General features: G+C 43.0%; 2 protein-coding genes across 2 annotated transcripts; one reads left to right on the plus strand and one right to left on the minus strand.

The window, feature by feature from the left end:
• The first annotated feature begins 2,915 nt into the window (after positions 1–2,915).
• On the plus strand, positions 2,916–3,881 carry LOC125548040. The gene is made up of 3 exons (XM_048711739.1): positions 2,916–2,988; positions 3,086–3,167; positions 3,270–3,881. Exons 1-3 carry the CDS (start codon positions 2,983–2,985, stop codon positions 3,686–3,688), a joined length of 507 nt encoding a protein of 168 aa, XP_048567696.1. The 5' UTR covers positions 2,916–2,982; the 3' UTR covers positions 3,689–3,881.
• A 954-nt stretch (positions 3,882–4,835) lies between these two features.
• LOC125543035 (IAA-alanine resistance protein 1) lies at positions 4,836–16,804 on the minus strand. The gene is made up of 11 exons (XM_048706278.1): positions 16,391–16,804; positions 16,210–16,293; positions 16,077–16,126; positions 14,966–15,017; positions 13,847–13,951; positions 13,262–13,518; positions 9,525–9,701; positions 9,279–9,386; positions 8,004–8,105; positions 7,881–7,925; positions 4,836–5,188 (listed from the first exon to the last, which is right to left on the minus strand). Exons 1-11 carry the CDS (start codon positions 16,740–16,742, stop codon positions 5,036–5,038), a joined length of 1,485 nt encoding a protein of 494 aa, XP_048562235.1. The 5' UTR covers positions 16,743–16,804; the 3' UTR covers positions 4,836–5,035.
• Positions 16,805–25,683: the final 8,879 nt, after the last annotated feature.

Consider the following 25,683-nt stretch of genomic DNA (forward strand, 5'->3'; position numbering starts at 1 on the left):
AACCCCTTTCGTCCAATGATCGATAGCGGAACCGTGGACGTCCATCGATCCCTATGAGTACACGAATGATATTCGAGTGAACCTTTGGTTATCATGTGTGTATTCCCTTTGCTTTGTGATAATTTACAAAACCCGAGGTGAGATATATCAGTATCCTCTTGAGTCATTCGCATGCTCATTATACTGGTCTCCTCGTTACCGGTTTCGTTCTTCTTTATCATTGAAATGTTCCGGCATCCCCGTGACCTAGTCGCCTGTGTCAGGATAGACGATGATGGATGTCGTCACGGCGAGCAGGCCCCAAAAATATCTCTCCATCATCGGAGGAGCAAATCCCACTCTTGAGCTATCTAGCCCCTTGTCAAACTTTTCGATGAACCTATCAGTTGTCATTATGATCACCGTGTTACAGATGATGTTTGGGCAACCCCAAAGTTCATCGTATAGTAAGAAGTGAGTACGATACTCTCATGGTCTAAGAAACTAAAGCATATGTTAACTTGTGACGAAAGCATCTCAAAGTATAACAATCGAGTTTGGGGCAATTCAATATGATCATTCTTCTAACTTCATATTCTCAAAGTTGTTTTGGGGCTATCGTTACACTTAAGATATCTCAATATCTAGAAAACATGATCACAAATAACCCTTGAGCTAGTCTTAGAGGAGAGACTAGGAATCAGATTTTACTGTTTATCATTCCACACGTGCATATGAGTTTTCCACTTAATTGCATATTCCAGGATCACAACAGCTATAGCATAGAATATAAACTCTTAATTATAAACATGGAAATATAATAATACAATATTGTTGCCTCTAGGGCATATTTTCAATAGTTCGTCACTGGGACAACTACTAAACTATCTTTTTATCCTTAGTGGTAGTCACGGGAGAATGGAGGCGCGAGAGGTGCTTGAAACAGAGCCCTGCGTCTTCCTTCCGAAGACGAGGAGGCTCTCTAAGGCCTAGCTGGCAGCACAGCCAGTCAAACCCTCATCCTTTCAGCATGAATGTGTGTCCAGCCATCTGCGGTGACTCAAGCCCATGGTATCCCATCCCTTCTCGTGCAGGGCACAACATGAGTAGAGCTCCCCTATTCAATGTTGCAGGTGACATCAATGTTGGCAAATGGGGTGGCGATGTCTGAGGAGAGGCGGGTTGGCTTTAAGCAGTGGTTGGGGGTCATGAATGCGGAGGCAAGCGAGTCAGCAACCTCGGTTTCAAGGGACGGCGCAGGGATGTACGGTGACAAAGTAGATGATGTGGCTTGGGTCTGGATCTGGCTTCCAGGCTCATGCAGAACTGTCACATTGATGAGGCTCGAAGAGGCAATAACATCGCGCTACGGAGTGAGAGGAACCAAGGGTGCATGGGGATAGGATGGTCGGCTAGAATGGTAGAGAAGGCAGATGACGTGGTGGAGGGAGAGGTCGCAGCGGTGGTGGGAGCTGGGGCGGGCGTCGCGAGAGTCATACTTGTCTCACATGCATTGGTCTTGATCTATCTTTAGGACATGTTATCTCCATGTCAGCACCCAGTCACGGTAAACCAGTCAGGGACGGTTTTTGGCTAGTATTGGATTGTTTAGGGGGTAAGGGATAGTAAAATGGAGTTTTTCTACCTCTAATTCATCGGGTATTGTTTATTCTAATATATGGAGCACAAAGAGTGGTGGCGTGTCACTATTGTCGGCCCACTGGGCCACAAGCCGGCAGACCAAGAGTGCACCGTTGACTTTGCGCACAAAACTAAGAATCCCACTCAGATTAGGCTATATCAGATTCCATTTTATATGCCTACAAGTTTCTGGTAATACTACCTTTCAGATATAGTTTTATATTATTTTTTGGCAAAGATATAGTTTGAGGGCATCTCCAAAGTGGACCCTCAAACCTTCATTATATATCTAGACCACAGTGTCCGGACCACTTTTGACATTCAACGAGGGCCCATATATGTTCGTTAGCAGTTCGGACGTACGGATTCTGGTATCCTAGCAACAAACGTGAGGGGCTTTGCGGGAGTCCGAACATGCACTTGACCAACACAAAGCCTCCCGCGTGGTCCTTGTCTTTTTTCTCTCTTCACATGCATGCTCCCCTCTCATCTCTCTTTCCTCTCATCTGGACACCACATCATAATATCTCATTACATCCATGGCCCCTATCTACTCTTTATCCCCCAACCGGACTATTTCGTGAATAGCCTTCAATGGCTCTCTCCCGTATCATGTATGTGGACCACGTCCGAACATAGAAACAGACATTTGCCATGCTCATTTGCGGGTCAGCAATGTAAATGCCCTTATATGTTTGCCCTCACATCTCGGCCAGTTTGGATTTTAAGCCATTGTGCATAACAGGGTCATCTAGTCGGCATAAGAAGAAAGAAGTTTTGAAGGCTTGTGGAGCACATCAGCGGTGGTCCATGAAGTTTTGGTTTGACTACAACGACAAAGTGGCAACTGCTTCCAACCTTCCCGTGGAATTTGTTTAAGTTGGTCACTTGGTATCACCTACACTGTCGAGTGCTAACTGGTCCCCGTCTTAGAAGAAAATTAAAAAACCAACAGGTCGGTAGCTCAAACCAGTCTCCGCCGTCGACCACAGTGAACCCCCGCGTTCAACGTCCGAGATTTATCGCCCTTCGAGGCTTCGACCGTAGCAAGTCTGTTGGCAGTAGAATTAAGTGACGTGCTGATCTGATCAGCCGCAATATACAAATCGCCACGCCGTGTTTGCTGGTCACTTGGATGCTTTGCCACGAATCCACGGTAAAAAAAATTAGGATGGACTACGGAGGTGGGGCACGCGTAGTTGCCATGAAACTCGACTGGCTGGAATCTTTGGCCGTACGGCATACATTACTGCCACTGCTGCAATATATAAGGCCAGCAAACGCGCGCTGCTCACCCATAAACCGCTCCTGGTCCATTGCTTAACACACAGTACTCAGCTGAGAATCGAGTCCGGCGACAATATGAGGGTACGGGTTCTGTTTACTTGCAATATCTTTCGAAATTTTGTGTGGATTCTGCTTCATTGGTCTATTTTTGATCGATTTCTGCTTGGTGTTGTTGCAGACGGAGATGGTGATCAGGATGCACGCGAGCTCCGACAAGGGCCAGCACTCCAAGGCCATGAAGATCGCGGCGGCAATCGACGGTACGCAGCAACCCCCGTATACAAATTCCTCTGTTCTTGACGAGACTCCTCTGCAATTGCTCAATGCGTCTGAGTTCTGACATATGTGGCGGATTCGACCAGGAGTGGAGTCGGTGACGCTGGCGGGGGAGGGGCGGAACCTGCTGCGGGTGGTCGGCGAGGGCGTCGACTCCAACCACCTCACCAGCAGGCTGCGGCGGAAGGTGGGCCACGCCGACATCGTCGAGCTGCGCACCCTGCAGGCGGGCCGCGGCTACGCGAGCGCCACCAACGCTGCCGCCGGAGCCGGCTACCACTCTTCGCAGGCCGCGGGCGCGGGCGAACGCGGGGACGCTGCCGCCTATGGGGGGTACAACAGTTACACTACGGCCGGCTACTTGCCGGTGGCCGCCGATCAGTACCACCGCCAGCAGCAGCAGCCGTCGTACGAGTACGAGTACTACCCGCCGGCGCCGTACCCTGCCACCGTCGTCCACCACGAGTACACGACCGGCGATCCGACCGGCTGCTCCATCATGTAGCGCCACCAGTGGTAGCTCTCGGTTCGGCGATTCTGTTTTTTTTTTTTGTCACTGCGTTCATTTTTCTTTGTTTTTCTTTTGTTGGGGAGTGCACTGTATCGTGTGTTCGTGTGTGTAGTGCGATCCATCGGGGCCAATTTTTGCCGGCCCTCGTTGGATCTGTAATTTCTTAGTCAAATGGGTGCCTGGACGATGTCAAAGCGAGACGTGGAGTGCGAATTGTTTTTTTTAGATGGAGGCAAAAGCTTTGCCTTATGCATTAATTAAGAAGAGAATAGAGTTTTTTCTTTACAACACACACCCTTTACGCGACATGGCAATTACTCTCGCAAAATAAAAGACCTTAACTTCTTTGCCCCGGCGGTGATCCAAAGGCTTGCTTCGGCCACAATGGAGTTGAGCAGAATTGGTGGAGGAGCGCTCTTGTGCCGAAATACTTTTGCGTTTCTCTCGTTCCAGATTACCCATGACACGAGCATGGTAATCGACGCCTTGGCCTTCCTGTCCATAGTGCCGACGTCGCATGTACTCACCCACCAGCTCTCAACTGAGTCCATCAAGTGCTATGAGGTTGTGTCCATGTCATCAATGCCAAATCTCTGAATGACCAACCTCCAGAGCCTCAGAGAGTAGCGGCACTTGAAGAGGAGATGTGGCCCACATTCCTGCACGCCCTTGCACAATGGACAAGGACCGCAATTTGGCCACCCTCGCTTGGCCAACCGGTCGGCAGTCCAAATTCTGTCCTGAATCGCAAGCCAAGCAAAAAACTTCATTTTCGGTGGCGCCCAGGCCTTCCAAACCATTTGGTCCATGGGGAAAGAACCAGGCCCAAAATGTTTTGGTTCTATGCATTGAATTGTCATATTTTATCACATAGGAGTATTTTTTTGTCAAGCTTGCATGCCTGCAGGTCGACTCTAGAGGATCCCCGGGTACCGAGCTCGAATTCGCCCTATAGTGAGTCGTATTACAATTCACTGGCCGTCGTTTTACAACGTCGTGACTGGGAAAACCAGAATGTTGTTGACGTTTTTCTATTTTTAAGAATTTTACTGTTCATGGGTAGGAGCATCTGACCACCCTTTCCCCTTGGTACTGGCTTGTTTGAGATGCACTAATTATGATCACAAGATTCAAGGTTGCATAAAGTTTACAAGGCCTATATTAAATTATCGATGATACTAGTGATGCAAGTGAAGTTAATTTAGTCGGCAACAAAGTTCTGCTATTTTTTTGAGCCACAATATCGACAGAAATCATATTCTCGGCTGTAGTTGAAAATTTCACCAGACTATAATGTAAGTGCATCTCAGCGCTAAAGCTACAGAGAAGTGGATGCCCAAATCATTCTACCAAAGATATGCCAAGAGCGACCAGCATTCCCATTGTCAGGAAAATCAACTGACACATCGAGTTGCTTGGCGTAGTTTTCTGATCGTGCATCTGTGGGAGAACTCCGGCAACAGCAATGTAAATAAAACCACCAGCAGTAAATCCCTGTAGAAGTATGAATACCAGGTACCGAATCAGCTATAATAGCACACAAAGTAAACATTACTTATATTAACTACTCCATCCGATCCAAAATAAGTGTTGCAGTTTTGAACTAAGGTTGAACTGCGACACTTATTATGGATCGGAGGGAGTAATGATGTAATATGGATGGAAGCTAATTTGGTTGTGTGTGGAACTTGGGCGTCCCAAAAGAAGGAAGATTATATCCTATCAAGATCTATGAACGAGGCATTAGATGGTTTGCGTTGTGTAGAAAGTAGAAACAGCTTTAATAGAAAACCTAGCATGGTGACCCGCACATTAGCACAGCTAAATTTCCTATCGCGGCATCTTTTTAAAAAATCTCCATACTCCAGAACAAATTTTGGCCATTATGTTTCATATGAACATGCTTGCAAAAAGTTACACATGATAGTATCAGAAATCCATGACGAATAAAATGATAGCGTCCCCTGTACATGATCCTCAAACATTCTCTCCTCGCCACGCTTATTGTAGATTGTTTTCTCTAATGATGCCCTGTACATCAGTTCTCTTACGGGTTCTCAAAGGTTTGTATTGGGTTTCATCTCTAGCCTACCCCAACTTGCTTGGGACAGAAAGCTTTGTTGTTCTGGGCATGGCCTCTCCTATGGGTTGCTAGAAAGTTATAACTATTAGTTTGTATTCATTATTAATTTATGTAACATTCTGTATTCCTATTTCACTGACACATGTCAACAGTTACTTGTACTCCTTACTAGCCAACTCCAACAACTTGTATTACATACTTTGACATAATTTATTTCCTCCAACCTTGGATGTTGCATGGGAGCAATATATAGGTTCATTCGTATGATATGCCGCTTGCACATGCATCGCATTCATCTTCCCAACTAAGCTTGGTGTGCCTTCTTAACACAATCAAGACAGAAGCCAGGCAATGGGCAATGGCTGGTGCAAGGGGCCTCGCGGCGTTGCTTCCGACAATGTCGGTGTCAAGCGTGTAGAGGCGTCATGTTCTAATCACCGCCGAGTGTTGCCCTTAGGGCTTGTACAAACTTTTCTTTCTACAATGCATTGAAAAGCAAGGCTTTTGCATTTTCTCAAGTAAAAAAAAAATCCGATTATTTGTAGATCTACACCTGGTTGTATGGCGCTGAGTGTTGGCCGACTAAAAGGCGACATGTTCAACAGTTAGGTGTGACAGAGATGCACATGTTGAGATGGATGTGTGGCCACACAAGGAAGGACCTAGTCCGGAATGATGATATACGAGATAGAGTTGGGGTAGCACCAATTGAAGAGAAGCTTGTCCAACATCGTCTGAGATGGTTTGGGCATATTCAGTGCAGGCCTCCAGAAGCGCCTAGCGGATGGCTAAAGCGTGCCGGTTGCTACACCTAGTTGTACACGCACATACTACTTGATTCTTACAAATTTGCGATTCCACCCATACCTTTACCTCAATGGCGTAGCTTCGACTGTGCCAGACACCCCCCCCCCCCCCCCCCCCCCCCCCCCCCCCCCCCCCCCCCCCCCCCCCCCCCCCCCCCCCCCCCCCACACACACACACACAACACATGACGATATGGCCCAAGCTCCAGCACTGCCTTAGCTCGACTCTTTTCTTTTGTACTCATGTTGACATCATCCCCATCATATTTGAATCTATGTATATGTCGATACATCTACCTATTTCATGCCGCCTATTGATACATCTGAGGCATGATGTATTGATATCCACTGTCTCTACATACTTAAATAGTACTGAATGGAAATAAAAAGAATACTTGACACTTCAGTTTTAGATTAAATTAATGTACAATTGTTTACTCTTAAATTTACTTATTTGTGACCTTAATATGGAGTACATATGGAAATAAATTTGCTATATATATTTAAATTCAAATTTTCATGTGTAAGAGAGTTGTATTTTCAACCTGCCTAATAAATTTTTATCTACTATTCCCTGATCTGAAATAATGCAACAGTATCATTCTTGCATACTAAATCAACTTTTTTACGCATTACTGATCAAACTTTAAAACATTGACTACACGCTCAGTTATGCACCTTGCATTTTCAAACCAAGGGACTGTTTTAGTAGATTTATACTTTTATCTATTTAATTAATACAATATGACCAGATCTAGTACAACTAAAATACTACCTCCGTTCCTAAATATAAGTCTTTTTAGAGATTCCACTACGGACTACTACGAAGTAAAATGGGTGAATCTATACTCTAAACATGTCCGTAGTGGAATCTCTAAAAGGACCTATATTTAGGAACGGAGGGAATACATATGATTTGCCTGATTCACATTCTATAGGAAGTACTTTCTCTGTAACTTTTTAGAGTCCATGACAGTGTCAAAAAACATCTTATATTAAGTTACAGAGGGAATAGATACTAAGCAAATAAGTGAAATCATTTGTTGATCAGCGGTGATGTCACTGCTTGCATATGTTATGGACTGATTTGGATGGACTTCGGTCACTGCCAATTCGGATACAAATACTGGTGTATTACATAGTGGGTTTAAGCTCATATGTAGGTACATTGATTTCTAAATCTAAGCCATTCAAATTGATGATCGATGGACTTAGATAATTCAGTCCATGTGGAAGCACATGCTGACTCGTTTGCCTTCCGTTTTAATAATAAAATAATAATATATAGATAACTTACCTCAATCAAAGAGGAATGTCCTGGATCCGTTCCCAACGACAGTGCCTATACATGAGGTAGAAAATTAGGGACTCAATCCAGAATGATAATTTTATTTCGGGAGAGGATAGAACAAGAACTTACCAGTGCTGTCCCACCCAGAGCAACCAGCGCAGAGAGAAAGTTGAAAAACAGGGCTTTAGTTACGGTGAATCCTGAGCGAACCAGAATCCCAAAATCCCCAATCTAAACAAAGAGATGAGAAGTTTATCATCAACCAGCAGTATCATTTTTCGTGTAATTCAATAAAACTGTTCAGCTCAGAAAAAAGGTTAATTCAAATAAAGTAGGACGCGTTTATCTGGGGAATGTTCGCTAGGGGCGAATTGCCAGCGAACACCCCACTTGCCATGCCGGAATAAATAAAATTGAAATGCGTTTTTTAGGGAAATGCCATGTACGGAAGGTGAAATTGACATGTATAGGAAAGAATTGCCGGCGATTTAAAAAAAAATTGCCATCCACGTGATCTGGATCCAATGGCTGTGGGGGCGTTCGCTGGGACTGCCTTCCCAGTGAACGTTCGCCCATTAGCATTTCCAATAAAGTATCCGACATGCTACACGTAAGCAAACAACAAGCATCACTGAAGATAATCTAACTAATCCGGTTGTAACAAACCAAGATTCATTTCCCAACTATGGAGAGCTTACAGAATAGAGATCCAAAGTTACAAGCATAGCATAATAATACTATAATAATATATGAAAATCTAAATTCCACGTGACACATTAGCTATTCATTCATATATCATGACCAATATTTTCACTCCAGCAGAACTTCCTGAGCGACCAGCATGCAAAAAGAGTTCATATATTTATGTGATCTCCAATTTTCACATGATACCACGGCAAAGTATATTCTAAAAAGATAAAAATCATTATTAGTCACAGATAAGAAAGATTAGATGTGATACTGGATTCTTATCTTCTGGATCAGATGCACTTGGATAGAGAATATCACAAAATTGCTAGAACAGCAGAACATGAACTGCCTCATGATCTTAGGGCACAAAGCCACAAACTACTTGTGGTCCCGGAACCGGTAACCAGATTGACACATCAGTACATCACACCATGTCTAAGCTAGCATTTCCAAACAGTCTTGGTCACGCTTGACATTTTGTGTCAATGTGAGGTTCCATTTTGTGTCAATGTGAGGTTCCAAGACTTCCCTCTCCTCTTGGTACCAGTGAAAGTAGCAGCTGCTCATGGTCTAACATACTGAACCAATGCCAAATATGTGTTTTAACTAATACCACGTAACAATGCAAAAAAAAAAAAGTAACACTGGTAGGAGGCAAGAGGAGAGAATACTGTAAGTTAGATCTGAAATCAGTTACTTGAGGAGGAAGGTAACCTCTTGAGGAAGTTCATGAGCGAGCAGAAATAAAGTTCTAGACCATCCTCCAACAGAACCATGTAGCAGAAAAGCACTTCCAAGAGCCATCCCATCAGTGAAGTTATGCTGCATTAATCACATACTTATTTTCTGAAATTCCATCAAATCAAACCTAGTAAAGCTGAAAAATCTAATATACAATCAGACTGCACGCGCAAGACAAAAACATAAAAATAGCTGTGAGTATTCAGATCATAGACTTACAACACCATCTGAGAAAAGATTGAGGTAGCCAAACACGAGGTTGGAGTTTGAAACAGAGGGATCTTCACTCGATAATGTTTTGCCAGGGGCAGGATTAGTTTCAGAATTGATAGGCTCTCTGTCGGTGGCACCAGGCACCACGTCCAAACCTGATCTCTGTGATCCTAAAACGGCTTCCTGTGAATAATACAAAAAGTTTTCACTAAAACAGTAGGGATGACAGACTAGTTACAGTAGAAATTACCAAAATATTAATTTAGTTTCACTGCTACATTTGCTATTTTATCTCTTTTATTTATTGATGTGGTCAGTATGTAGATTGTTACCACAGCTGTGGCACACCACAGTTTTGTGTGTCATGGTGCACCTTTCACAAATATATCATTTGGCATGCTTTCAGGGCGACTTGACAGCCACAAAAGGTTATTGTTGTGTTCGCACAAACATACTTGTCTTTAGCAGAACCTAGTGTCCTTCAATTTTTGGAATGCACTAATTTTATTTCCCAGCTAACCAAGTTTCCACACTTTACAGGCATGTTTTCCATCCAAGGCCATTTTTTTTCACAAATTTCGACAACTATTGTACTTCGTAAATGTAAATGAACTATACAAGGAAAAAAGCAGATGTTGCACACCTGGGTGGGGGCACTATATTTGAGATATGTTTTGCCATATTCAAGTTGTACCAAAAAATTTAAAACAAATCATGCATGTCCATCAGGTGCTAAGGGTGTGTTTGATTCCAATCACCAAGTGGAATGGCATGGGTCGGACCCGTGACCGGCCTCGCTCCCGAACGCACCAATACCTCCAAATCAGAGGAATCACACGGAACCGGTTGCTCTCTTTCCTCACACTCCACCAAAACCATGCCGCGTCTCCTCTCTCAGGTCACCTCCCCCTCGTCTCTCCCTTCCCTCCCTCTGCTCTCTCACAGCCGCAACGCTCCCATCTGGGTAGCGGACCGGGCAGCAACCGACGGGGGCCGGTGGTTGCTGGCGGCGGCCTGGCCTGCAGAGGGGCGGCTGCAGTTTTCTGGCGACGACCAGATCTTCCAGGGAGCGGCGACGGCCTGATCTGCTGGTGGGCGGCGGCTTGATCTGCTGGCGCGGCGGCTTGATCTGCTGGTGGGCGACGGCGGACTGACTTGCCGGTGAGTGGGCGGCCGATTTGTTTGGGGCGGTGGCTGACCTGCTGCCCTGCTGGTGGCAACAACCTGGCTGGTAGCGACACGCATGGACCTGGGAAGAGGAGCCAGGTGTGCTGTTGTTCGTCAGAGACTAGCAGGCGAGCAACTTCTGGTCCTTCCTCCGATCTGAAGCTTTACTTCAGTAGACTAATGGAGGCAGAGGAGCAGTGGCAGATGGCTAATGGCAACCAGCCAACGAGTTCATTAGCTCTTAATCATTAATCATTGAGGAGTTTGACCGTGGCTTTGGTGCAAGAGGAAATAACAACAACAACAACAACAACAACAACAACAACAAAGCCTTTAGTCCCAAACAAGTTGGGGTAGGCTAGAGGTGAAACCCATAAGATCTCGCAATCAACTCATGGCTCTGGTACATGGATAGCAAGCTTCCACGCACCCCTGTCCATAGCTAGCTCTTTGGTGATACTCCAATCCTTCAGGTCTCTCTTAACGGACTCTTCACATGTCAAATTCGGTCTACCCCGCCCTCTCTTGACATTCTCCGCACGCTTTAGCCGTCCGCTATGCACTGGAGCTTCTGGAGGCCTGCGCTGAATATGCCCAAACCATCTCAGACGATGTTGGACAAGCTTCTCTTCAATTGGTGCCACCCCAACTCTATCTCGTATATCATCATTCCGGACTCGATCCTTCCTCATGTGGCCACACATCCATCTCAACATACGCATCTCCGCCACACCTAACTGTTGAACATGTCGCCTTTTAGTCAGCCAACACTTAGCACCATACAACATTGCGGGTCGAACCGCCGTCCTGTAGAACTTGCCTTTTAGCTTTTGTGGCACTCTCTTGTCACAGAGAATGCCAGAAGCTTGGTGCCACTTCATCCATCCGGCTTTGATTCGATGGTTCACATCTTCATCAATACCCCCATCCTCCTGTAGCATTGACCCCAAATACCGAAAGGTGTCCTTCCGAGGTACCACCTGGCCATCAAGGCTAACCTCCTCCTCACACCTAGTAGCACTGAAACCGCATATCATGTACTCGGTTTTAGTTCTACTAAGCCTAAACCCTTTCGATTCCAAGGTTTGTCTCCATAACTCTAACTTCCTATTTACCCCATGTCGTCAACTAGCACCACATCATCCGCAAAGAGCATACACCATGGGATATCTCCTTGTATATCCCTTGTGACCTCATCCATCACCAATGCAAAAAGATAAGGGCTCAAAGCTGACCCCTGATGCAGTCCTATCTTAATCGGGAAGTCATCGGTGTCGACATCACTTGTTCGAACACTTGTCACAACATTATCGTACATGTCCTTGATGAGGGTAATGTACTTTGCTGGGACCTTGTGTTTCTCCAAGGCCCACCACATGACATACCGCGGTATCTTATCATAGGCCTTCTCCAAGTCAATGAACACCATATGCAAGTCCTTCTTTTGCTCCCTATATATCTCCATAAGTTATCGTACCAAGAAAATGGCTTCCATGGTCGACCTCCCAGGCATGAAACCAAACTGATTTTTGGTCACGCTTGTCATTCTTCTTAAGCGGTGCTCAATGACTCTCTCCCATAGCTTCATTGTATGGCTCATCAGCTTAATTCCACGGTAATTACTACAACTCTGAACATCCCCCTTGTTCTTGAAGATTGGTACTAATATACTCCGTCTCCATTCTCCTGGCATCTTGTTTGCCCGAAAAATGAGGTTGAAAAGCTTGGTTAGCCATACTATCGCTATGTCCCCGAGACCTTTCCACACCTCAATGGGGATACAATCAAGGCCCATCGCCTTGCCTCCTTTCATCCTTTTTAAAGCCACCTTGACCTCAGACTCCTGGATTCGCCGCACAAAACGCATGCTGGTCTCATCAAAGGAGTCGTCGAGTTCAATGGTAGAACTCTCATTCTCCCCATTGAACAGCTTGTCGAAGTACTCCCGCCATCTATGCTTAATCTCCTCGTCCTTCACCAAGAGGAGATAGTTGTAGATATTTCTGATGTCATTTTTATTATGCTTTGTTAATGTACCTTGTCAAAATGAACCAATGCCATTATGTTCCATCCCTCCAACCAAACAGTGAAATGTAACCATTCCATTCCATGTATTGTCTCCAAACAAACACAGGAACGGAACCGACCCATTCCAGTGGAATGGAATCATGACATTCCATTCCACTTCGTTCCGCAACCAAACACACCCTAACATGTCCACATGAAAATTTTGGTACCAAAACATGAATGCATGTGCCCTTAAAAAATTGGTGCAGCTTGCATAGTAAATAGTATGATATGCAAGGTGCATCAATTTGTTTGTTTCTCACATGATGCATATGATTCAAATTTTGCAAGTGTGTATGTCATCTCATAATGTCCATTCAAGATTTTTTTTCCATCCTTTTTCATAACATTTTGAATTGGAAAACACATACGCGGAATATAGGGTGCAACGCTGCACAGGTGGAGATCAGCATTTCCACACACAGGTACCCATGTAATGATAAGACTTGAAGGCTTAGGAGAACATATTGCATACCTTCAGAATTTATATCAACTAGAATTAGGTATACCTTAGTAGCATTTGACTCTTGCTCATTTTCAGCATCTATCATTTTTCCAGTTGCGCCATCATGCAAAGAATTTTGTTGCACTTGATCTGTGTCTTTACCCTCATCGTCACTTTTTATGTGACCCGACTTGGCCTTATCACTAATGTCTTGTCGCTTATGATGGTGATGATGGTGCCCATGGCTATGACCCCCCCTTTGAGAATTGTCCTCAACGTACCTCACAATCTTCTCGACAATAAAGAACAATACAATTCCAACTGCATGAAATGGTTGGATGTTTCGAGGAATATTGCATAGAAGCATGGAAAAAGAAAAGAGATTAGCAATTGAGTTATAAAATGATTAACAATGTCATCACTATATTTACATTTGTTCAGTAACATGCAGCAATGATTAATTCCTAACAAAACTGAGCAATCACATACTAAGAAATAATAAGATAAAATTGGTAGGCCTTATGGCATGTCAACATTGATTATCCTGAAAACAAAATTCCGACTTCTATAAATAATTGGTAGGCCTTTTGGCATGTTAACCTTAAGGGAAAACACTGTTTGATATAGGTATGTAAAAGGTAATACTCACATAAAATAGACAAGCCAACAGAAAGATCTTTCAGGGAGTGTGCATGTGACTGCTCATGAGCATGATCATGATCCTCATGATTGTGTGAATGAGAGTGCCCTCCACCTGTATACCCAATGAAACATAAAATGAGGAACAAATAAGAGTGCGGCTGAGACAGATTAGCACCACAAATGGTGTAAGAGTACTGCAGGTACAAAGGTCAGAAACATGCCAAAAAAAAAGGTTCAAGAAAAATGCATTACTTCGGGCATGTCTGAAACACTAGAGTTTCTCCGGATTTCTCAGGAAATGATATAATTCAAGCAGAAATGTCCTATAACATTCAAGGTTCCAAACAAGACCGCTGCTAGGTGTACAGTTTTTGTCCAAACTTTAATATCAGCATGACAAACAAATGATGCTATTACATGTTAGCTGAAGTGCAATACTTCAGTCCCGTATAAACTCTTAACAATCAGGGGAAAGGGTTAAAAAAATGTTAATCATGCCCTAGATCCTACAAATAAAAGATATCGATATCAAGTAGATGGTTCAGTTTTAGTTTCCTAACAGAGTGCACACATCGGATAATTTGTTTGCGAGCTACTATGCTTCTATTTGGCATACAAACAAAATATCTTTAGCGAGCAAACCATTTATCAACATTGCGCATCTACCCACCTGCTATACAGCACGATACCTCCTTTACCAGCATACATACAGGGAACAATATATAACAGCCATTAAAAACTGATAGGGAGGCTGACATGCAGCTACAGTTATCATGGAAACAATATGCTAAGTTACCTCCGTAGAGTTTTTGAGCTCTTTGTTTTTGGGGCTTTTCTTCTCCCTTTGCTTTTTGTTTCGGCTAGGCTGCTCTTTGCTTTAGTTTTTGTTCTGGTTTGAGTTTGTTCTGTAAACCTCACATCATTTCAACGCTTTCTTCTTCTAATACAAAATAACATGCTGTGCGGTGTGCGGTCGAGAAAATGTTAAGTTGCTAACTGGTGGCAATTGATATTGATAATGAGTAGATCAACTATTAGTGCACACAAATTCTGACTTTCTGAGATGCATGACAACGAAGGCATGAAACAAAAACATAAGAACAAAAGACATAAAATGCATCAATACCAAAAGCATGAGGCAGTTGATGAAGGAATGAATCTCCAAGCATTGCGCCTGCCTACAAAACATCATAAACAAAACGACAAAAATTCTGTTATTGATTATTCAACAGCAGCTCAGTGAGGAACCTAGAGAAAATTATAAAAGCAAAACAAATACTTGATATGATAAACAAAGAAATTCAATAAGTGTGATGCATAATGTCATCTCAGATTCTTTGTTAGATTAATTTTTGTTGAGGCGAAGTGGTTTTACAGTATTCCTGTGGCGCACACAGTACGTTGTGGGCTGTATTTGCCCGTACATGTGCGGTTCGAGGGGACCATACCTGAGCAGCCAGTTCCCTTAGACGCGTCACCCCTGGTTTCCTTAAAGGGAACTGTGCAACTACCAAAGAAGGAGTCCAAGGCTTGCACGTCAAGGTCAAGATGAAGGATGGCGGCCACCGACCAAGACCCTTATATAAGGGTATACCCACAAGACGATTAGGAGGGGTCTTCGACCACTCCAAAAACCCTAGAATAGTAAGATAGGGCTTTCGTAGATCCGATCTTTGGCATTCTGCCTAGATCGTCCACCTCCGTCTTATTCGGCGACTCGATCCTCAACTCGCCAGATACACCACTGTGCACCTCCACTGTAATCCCTCTGATATAATCTCATGTAAGCAGGAGTAGGGTTATTACTCGCCACGCGAGGACCCAAACCTAGGTAAACTTGTCCCCCGTGTCCATCTGGTAACCTAAGGTGATGTCCCTCTGTCATACAAATCTATGTACATCCACCGCATTGCTGTTAGGTACATCACGGAACACCATCAACAGCTAGCGCCGACCGGTGGGAGCCTCAAACTACTAGATCGGATCTACGGACCTATCCTATCTTCAAACTTCCTCTCCATCATCTCCACCAACGCAATCATCTTTTCGACCTTCATCGATATCATCGGCTCCGTCGGGCTGGTGCGTCAACCCAACCATGCCGTTTTACCAGCCAACACATCTAATCTTCCCAATGTGGTCATCACAGTCCACTTTGACCAAGCCATCGCCCATCTATTAGCTAGCTTAATATTAGTCTTTAAGAAAGTTCTAACAACTGCAAGTTCTGCACCTACCCCAAACACTGCAAGTGCATCCACAACGGCCTTCGACGGTTTCCCCTGAACTGCAAAATTCAAATAAAAAACAGTCAAAATGCGAACACTTACTCAGAAGAATGGTTGCCATGGATCAGAGCAGGGAACTCACACAAGATTACTGGGAGGAGGATGAGGCAGACGAGCGACGCCATGCTAACCAGCAGCGAGCACCCCATCGCTCTCAGCCACACGCCTGCCAAATCCCCGAAATTATCAGTGGTGTCGTGGCGTAGCACGCCTAGAAATCACACATTCCGCAGAAAGTATACAGAGCAGGTGAAAATCCTGACCCATGGGTGTTGACTCTGGCTGGAAATCGCGGTGGATGTGGTCGTGGTGGTGATCATGGTGGTGATGGTGGTCGTGGTCGAAGCCCTCGAGCTCGAGATCCGCCTCCTCGGCCAGTTCCTCGGGAAGCAGCCGCTGGATCTCGTCGCGGTGATGGTGGCTGTGGTGGTGGTGGTGCTCGTGATTGGAATCGTCGAGGGCGCCCCCGCAGCTGTGCCCGTGGTCATGGTGCTCGTGGGGCTCCTCGTCGTGGCCGCCGTGGAAGGGGCATGAGGACGCGGAGGAATCCCCGTGCCCAGCCGCGGCGGCGAGGAGGGCGGCCAGGAGCAGCAGGGAGAGGAGACGGCAGAGCATTGCGACCAGAGAGAGCGTTGGGGCCTCGCGGAGGCTTCTCTTTTGCCGCTGCTTGGGCCTTTGCTGGGCATGTACGCGGGATAACGTATCCAGTGCACCATGATCCTAAAAAAAAACATATCCAGTGCACCATGATTATCAAAAACAAAAAACATATACAGTGTATCGGCCCAACTGGTGCAGATACAGAACGGAACATAGAGTTGGTTGAAAGTATGCACGTAGATGGATTGCTAGAACAATCGCAATAAATCTCTCATTACTATATATAAAAATGTTCGCGAATATGCAAAAAAACGCCGACTCAGAAAATGTTCACGAATTCAAAATATTCATGAATTAAGAAAAGTGTTCCTCAAATTTTAAAAGATGTTCAAGAATTGAAAAAACGTTCCCCAAATTTCAACATAGTTCATGAATTTGATAAAAAAAAATCCCATATTTCAAAAATATGTGATATGCTTCAATCTAATTCACCCTTTTTATTTTAAGAAACAAGCAATTATGTGATATGTTCACGGATCACACCTTTCAATCATTTCAGTAATCGAGAGCATTAAAAGTGATATGGACATGATAAAATTTACAATCAGACAGATAAATGTGAAACTGAAATATGTGTTTCACATATTTCCCAATCATGCGGATCAAAGAAATGCTCCTTTTGAACGTAATTCGCGTCTGAGTCCAGGCTCATATACACCCGATGAACATTAAATTCAAAACAAATAGTAAAAAATTTAAAAAATATATGGATTTTTTTGGCATCGAAGATGCTCCAACTAATTTTAAAAATATATTAAATTTGCCACCCTCGCGCCAACATAAATTGCCATAAAAAGATTTGATTTGCCATGCTTAAAAAATTTGACGTCAAATTTTTAACATTATCGTAAAAAAACATGCATGAGAAACTAAAGTTTTTGAAATTATAGCAATTTTTTGTGGAAAAAATGTCATGGCAAATATACACACTATTCAGCTGGACCACATCAGTGTCTCTAACTCCAGCAAAATCAACATCCTTGGCAAGCATGTCATCCCTAGTTATTGACATTCAATCTGTACTCCACAGCAAACAATATGGATGCTACATAACCAATGAAAATCCTCCACTCAACAACAAACAACACCGCAAAAAACCCCACTCTACATCAAACAACATGCACTGAGAGGAAAATTTGCGAAATGTCCACGAAACTATCAAAACATGGATGCTACATACTACTCCCTCAGTCTCAAAATTTGTGTCTTAGATTTGTCTAGATACGGACTAAAACATGACTTGATACGTCCATATTTAGATAAATTTGATACGTCTCCAACGTATCTATAATTTTTGATTGTTTCATGCTATTATATTATCTGTTTTGGATGTTTAATGGGCTTTAATATACACTTTTATATTATTTTGGGGACTAACCTATTAACCAAAGCCCAGTGCAAATTGCTGTTTTTTGCCTATTTCAGTGTTTCGCAGAAAAAGAATATCAAATGGAATGAAACCTTCGCGAGGATCTTTTATGTAACAAAAGCAATCCAGGAGACTTGGAGTGGAGGTCAATGAAGCCACGAGGCGGCCACGAGACAGGAGGGCGCGCCCCCACCCTCATGGGCCCCTCGTAGCTCCACCGACCCACTTCTTTCGCCTATATATACTCTTATACCCTGAAAACATCCAGGGGATCCACGAAACCACTTTTCCACCGCCGCAGCCTTCTGTACCCGTGAGATCCCATCTGGGGACCTTTTTCAGCGATCTACCGGAGGAGGATTCGATCACGGAGGGCTTCTACATCAACACCATAGCCTCTCCGATGATGTATGAGTATTTTACCACAGACATTCGGGTCCATAGTTATTAGCTAGATGGCTTCTTCTCTCTCTTTGGTTCTCAATACAAAGTTCTCCTCGATGTTCTTGGAGATTTATTCGATGTAATACTTTTTGCGGTGTGTTTGCCGAGATCCGATGAATTGTGGGTTTATGATCAAGTTTATCTATGAAAAATATTTGATTCTTCTCTGAATTCTTATATGCATGATTTGATATCTTTGCAAGTCTCTTCGAATTATCAGTTTGGTTTGTCCTACTAGATTGATCTTCCTTTCAATGGGAGAAGTGCTTAGCTTTGGGTTCAATCTTCCGGTGTCCTTTCCCAGTAACAGCAGGGGCAGCAAGGCACGTATTGTATTGTTGCCATCGAGGATAAAAAGATGGGGTTTATATCATATTGCTTGAGTTTATCCCTCTACATAATGTCATCTTGCCTAATGCGTTACTCTGTTCTTATAAACTTAATACTCTAGATGCATGCTGGATAGCGGTCGATGTGTGGAGTAATAGTAGTAGATGCAGAATCGTTTCGGTCTACTTGACACGGACATGATGCCTACGTTCACGATCATGCCTAGATATTCTCATAACTATGCACTTTTCTATCAATTGCTTGGCAATAATTTGTTCACCCACCATAATATATGCTATCTTGAGAAAAGCCACTAGTGAAACATATGGCCCCCAGATCTACTTTACATCATATAAGTTTCCAATCTGCAATTCTAGTTTACTATTTATTTTGCAATCTTTACCTTGCAATCTATACAAAAATACCAAAAATATTTATTTTATTATCTTTATCAGATCTCGCTTTTTCAAGTGGCCGTGAAGCGACTGACAACCAATTTATCGCGTTGGTTGCAAGGTTCTTATTTGTTTGTGCAGGTACTAGGCGATTTGCGTGTAGTCTCCTACTGGATTGATACCTTGGTTCCCAAAAAAATTGAGGAAAATACTTACGCTACTTTGCTGCATCACCCTTTCCTCTTCAAGGAAAAATCAACGCATGCTCAAGAGGTAGCAAGAAGGATTTTTGGCGCCGTTGCCGGGGAGATTTGCACCAAGTCAAGTCCAGATTTGATCTCACGTCAACTAGCCATTTCTGGCGCCGTTGCCGGGGAGATCTACACTCAAGTCAAGACACACCAAGTACCCATCACAAACTCTTATCCCTAGCATTACATTATTTTCCATTTGCCTCTCGTTTTCCTCTCCCCCACTTCACCCTTGCCGTTTTCTTCGCCCCTCTTCCGTTTGTCCTTCTGTTTGCTCGTGTTACCATGTGGCTTCTATTTGATTGCATCTTCGCTTGCTAAAAATCTATTGATATGGATCCTCATCCTCTTGCTAATCTTTTTAGAAGATTCAATTATGATGAACCAATTGCTAGTATTTGAGTGCACTAGATTATCTTTATGAGGTTTTGCTTGAAATTCGTGAATCTGAAAATTGTGATGAAGTGTTTTATGAAGTGATTCACGATAGATCTTTGAATAAAAAGCATGATTGCAATGATGTTATTATAAATTCTATGAATTTCAATTGTGCTAATAATATGCAAAACCCTAAGCTTGAGGATGCTAGTTTTGCTATGTCTACTATTTGTTGCAATGATCATGATTGGGGTGATTCTTCTTGTGTTCTTGAAAATTTATTTAAGCCCCATGATGAATATAAGATTGATAATGATGTTTGCAATATTGAAAGTGGGTTTGGAAGAGTGTCAACTTTAGATCCCACGTATTTGGAGAATGTTCGATCTTATGCAATTTTCGATAAAAAATGGGTTTGGAGAGGTCATGACTTTAGTTAATGTTAATCCCACTATTTTGGAAGAGTGTCAACTTTGCATGCATGTGGATCGTGTTGAAAATGTTTTATGTGAATTTGCTTATGATCCCACATGCAATTATTATGAGAGAGGAAAATATGATTGTAGAAATTTTCATGTTACTAAATTACCTCTCGTTATGTTGAGATTGCTATTGTTTCTTTTCGCTTCCTTGTGTATGCTAGTTTTTGCTTGCTATGATAATTTGTTTGCCTATAAGATGCCTATGCATAGGAAGTATGTTAGACTTAGATGTGTTTGTCACGTGTTTCATGATGCTCTTTTTGTGCTTCAATTCTTGTCTTTTATGTGAGCATTATTGAAATTATCAATCCCTATAGCTAGGGGCGTTAAACGATAGCGCTTGTTGGGAGGCAACCCAATTTTATTTTTGTTCCTTGCTTTTTTTTGCTATTTAGTAATAAATAAATCGTCTATCCTCTGTTATGATTGTGTTTTTTATGTTTTAATTAGTGTTTGTGCCAAGTAAAGCCTTTAGGATCTTCTTGAGTGATTGTTGTTTGATCTTGCTGGAAAAAAACAGAAAGTATGCGCTCACGAGAATAATTTTCTTTTTTTACCAGAGAGCGATAAAATACCAATTCCAACTTAATTAGATCAATATACAAATTGTTTAGGATGTCCTAATTTCTCAGGGTTTTTGGAATTACAGAAGTATTCGGAACCTACAGATTACTACAGACTGTTCTATTTTTGACATATTCTGTTTTTCGCGTGTTGTTTACTTATTTTGATGAATCTATGGCTAGTATCGGGGGGTATGAACCATAGAAAAGTTGGAATACAGTAGGTTTAACACCAATATAAATAAATAATGAGTTCATTACATATCTTAAAGTGGTGGTTTGTTTTTTTATACTAACGGAGCTCATGAGATTTTCTGTTGAGTTTTGTGTTGTGAAGTTTTCAAGTTTTTGGGTAAAGATTTGATGTATTTAGGAACAAGGAGTGGCAAGAGCCTAAGCTTGGGGATGCCCAAGGAACCCCAAGGTAAAATTTAAGGACAGCCAAAAGCCTAAGCTTGGGGATGCCCCGGAAGGCATCCCCTCTTTTGCCTTCGTCTATCGGTAACTTTACTTGAGGCTATATTTTTATTCACCATGTGATATGTGTTTCGCTTGGAGCGTCTTGTATGATTTGAGTCTTTGCTTTTTAGTTTACCATAATCATCCTTGCTGTACACACCTTTTGGAGAGACACACATGAATCAGGATTTATTAGAATACTTTATGTGCTTCACTTATATCTTTTGAGCTAGATAATTTTGCTCTAGTGCTTCACTTATATCTTTTTAGAGCACGGTGGTGGTTTATTTTATAGAAATTATTGATCTCTCATGCTTCACTTATATTATTTTGAGAATCTTTTAGAACAACATGGTAATTTGCTTTGGTTAAGAAACTAGTCCTAATATGATAGGCATCCAAGATGGGTATAATAAAAACTTTCATATAAAGTGCATTGAATACTATAAGAAGTTTGATACTTGATGATTGCTTTGAGATATGAATATGGTGATATTAGAGTCATGCTAGTTGAGTAGTTGTGAATTTGAGAGATACTTGTGTTAAAGTTTGTGATTCTCGTAGCATGCACGTATGGTGAACCGTTATGTGATGAAGTCAGAGCATGCTTTATTTTTTGATTGTCTTCCTTATGAGTGGCGGTCGGGGACGAGCGATGGTCTTTTCCTACCAATCTATCCCCCTAGGAGCATGCGCATAATACTTCATTTTGATAACTAATAGATTTTTTGCAATAAGTATGTGAGTTCTTTATGACTAATGTTGAGTCCATGGATTATACGCACTCTCACCCTTCCACCATTGCTAGCCTCTCTAGTACCGCGCAACTTTTGGCGGTACCATAAACCCACCATTTACCTTCCTCAAAACAGCCACCATACCTACCTATTATGGCATTTCCATAGCCATTCCGAGTTATATTACCATGCAACTTCCCACCGTTTCGTTTATTATGACACGCTCCATCATTGTCATATTGCTTTGCATGATCATGTAGTTGACATCGTATTTGTGGCAAAGCCACCGTTCATAATTTTTCATACATGTCACTCTTAATTCATTGCACATCCCGGTACACCGCCGGAGGCATCCACATAGAGTCATATTTTGTTCTAAGTATCGAGTTGTAATTCTTGAGTTGTAAGAAAATAAAAGTGTGATGGTCATCATTATTAGAGCATTGTCCCAGTGAGGAAATGATGATGGAGACTATGATTCCCCACAAGTCGGGATGAGACTCCGGACGAAAAAAAAGAAAAAAAAAGAGGCAATGAAAAAAAAGAGAAAAGGCCCAAATAAAATAAAAAATGAGAGAAAAAGAGAGAAGGGGCAATGCTACTATCCTTTTTCCGCACTTGTGCTTCAAAGTAGCACCATGATCTTCATGATAGAGAGTCTCTTATGTTGGCCATTTCATATACTAGTGGAAACTTTTCATTATAGAACTTGGCTTGTATATTCCAATGATGGGCTTCCTCAAAATCCCCTAGGTCTTCGTGAGTAAGCAAGTTGGATGCACACCCACTTAGTTTCTTTTGTTGAGCTTTCATATACTTATAGCTCTAGTGCATCTGTTGCATGGAAATCCCTACTCACTCACATTAATATCTATCGATGGGCATCTCCATAGACCGTTGATACGCCTAGTTGATGTGACACTATCTCCTTTTGTCTTCTCCACAACCACCATTCTATTCCACCTATAATGCTATATCCATGGCTCACGCTCATTTATTGCGTGAAGATTGAAAAAATTTGAGAACATTAAAAGTATGAAACAATTGCTTGGCTTGTCATCGGGGTTGTGCATGATTTAAATATTTTGTGTGATCAAGATAAAGCATAGCCAGACTATATGATTTTGTAGGGACAACTTTCTTTGGCCATGTTATTTTGAGAAGACACAATGGCTTGGTTAGTATGATTGAAGTATTATTGTTTTTGTGTCAATATTAAACTTTTGTCCTAAAAAGCCAAGCAATTCAGGAGATTTGGAGTGGAGGTCAAGGAAGCCACGAGGCAGGAGGGCGCGCCCAGGGGGTAGGCGTTCCCCCACCCTCGTGGGCTCCTCGTAGCTCCACCGACCTACTTCTTTCACATATATTGGAGGTCAAGGAAGCCACGAGGCAGGAGGGCGCGCCCAGGGGGTAGGCGTTCCCCCACCCTCGTGGGCTCCTCGTAGCTCCACCGACCTACTTCTTTCGCATATATATATATACTCTTATGCCCTAAAAACATCCAGGGGAGCCACGAAACCACTTTTCCACCGCCACAACCTTCTGTACCCGTGAGATCCCATCTGGGGACGTTTTCCGATGATCTGCCGGAGGGGGATTCAATCACGGAGGGCTTCTACATCAACACCATAGCCTCTTCGATGATCTGTGGCTAGTTTACCACAGACCTTTGGGTCCATAGTTATTAGCTAGGTGGCTTCTTCTCTCTCTTTGGTTCTCAATACAAAGTTCTCCTCGATGTTCTTGGAGATCTATTCGATGTAATACTTTTTGCAGTGTGTTTGCCAAGATCCGGTGAATTGTGGGTTTATGATCAAGTTTATCTATGAACAATATTTGATTCTTCTCTGAATTCTTATATGCATGATTTGATATCTCTGCAAGTCTCTTCGAATTATCAATTTGGTTTGGCCTACTAGATTGATCTTTCTTGCAATGGGAGAAGTGCTTAACTTTGAGTTCAATCTTGCGGTGTCCTTTCCCAGTGACAGCAGGGGCAGCAAGGCACGTATTGTATTGTTGCCATCGAGGATAAAAAGATGGGGTTTATATCATATTGCTTGAGTTTATCCCTCTACATCATGTCATCTTGCCTAATGTGTTACTCTGTCCTTATGAACTTAATACTCTAGATGCATGCTGGATAGCGGCCGATGTGTGGAGTAATAGTAGTAGATGCAGAATCGTTTCGGTCTACTTGACACGGACGTGATGCCTATGTTCATGATAATGCCTAGATATTCTCATAACTATGCGCTTTTCTATCAATTGCTTGGCAGTAATTTGTTCACCCACCGTAATATATGCTATCTTGAGAGAAGCCACTAGTGAAACCTATGGCCCCGGGTCTACTTTACATCATATAAGTTTCCAATCTACAATTCTAGTTTACTATTTATTTTGCAATCTTTACCTTGCAATCTATACAAAAAATACCAAAAATATTTATTTTATTATATTTATCAGATCTCACTTTTGCAAGTGGTCGTGAAGGGACTAACAACCCCTTTATCGCGTTGGTTGCAAGGTTCTTATTTGTTTGTGCAGGTACTAGGCGATTTGCGTGTAGTCTCCTACTGGATTGATACCTTGGTTCTCAAAAAAAACAGAAGGGAAATACTTACGCTACTTTGCTGCATCACCCTTTCCTCTTCAAAGGAAAGCCAACGCATGCTCAAGAGGTAGCAAAATCTAAGACAAGAATTTTGGGATGAAGGGAGTACAATGGTGCACGAATTACACAGTTGCTCCCTGATTCCTACAAGAGATTAATTCGTGACATTAGAGACAATTACCGCAAATTTCAAGGAGCAGACCGACAAGCAAATAGTCATAGGAGGTGCTTGCCGGGCCTACGGCGAACACCTTCATGCTTGGTCTCCGGACACCGCACTCGGGCGCGATAGTGGTCTTCCCCACACCGCCCTCTGTTGGGGAACACAGTAATTTCAAAAAAATTCCTACGCACATGCAAGATCATGATGATGCATAGCAACGAGAGGGAAGATTGTCGTCCACGTACCCTCGTAGACCGTAAGCGGAAGCGTTATGACAACGCGGTTGATGTAGTCATACGTCTTCACGATCGACCAATCCCTAGTACCGAACGTACGACACCTCCGCGATCTACACACGTTCAACTCGGTGATGTCCCACGAACTCACGATCCAGTAGAGCTTCGAGGGAGAGTTTCGTTAGCACGACGGCGTGATGACGGTGATGATGATGCTACCGGAACAGGGCTTCGCCCAAGCACTGCTACGATATAACCGAGGTGGATTATGGTGGAGGGGGGCACCGCACACGGCTAAAAGATCAATGATCAACTTGTGTGTCTATGGGGTGCCCCCCTCCCCGTATATAAATGAGTGGAGGAGGGGGAGGGCCGGCCCTCTCTATGGCGCGCCCTAGGGAAGTTCTACTCCCTTCGGGAGTAGGATTCCCTCCCTTCCAAGTAGGAGTAGGAGAGGAATGAAGGAGGAGATAGG

Source organism: Triticum urartu, chromosome 3, assembly GCF_003073215.2.
Source record: "Triticum urartu cultivar G1812 chromosome 3, Tu2.1, whole genome shotgun sequence".
Classification (NCBI taxonomy): Eukaryota; Viridiplantae; Streptophyta; class Magnoliopsida; order Poales; family Poaceae; genus Triticum; species Triticum urartu.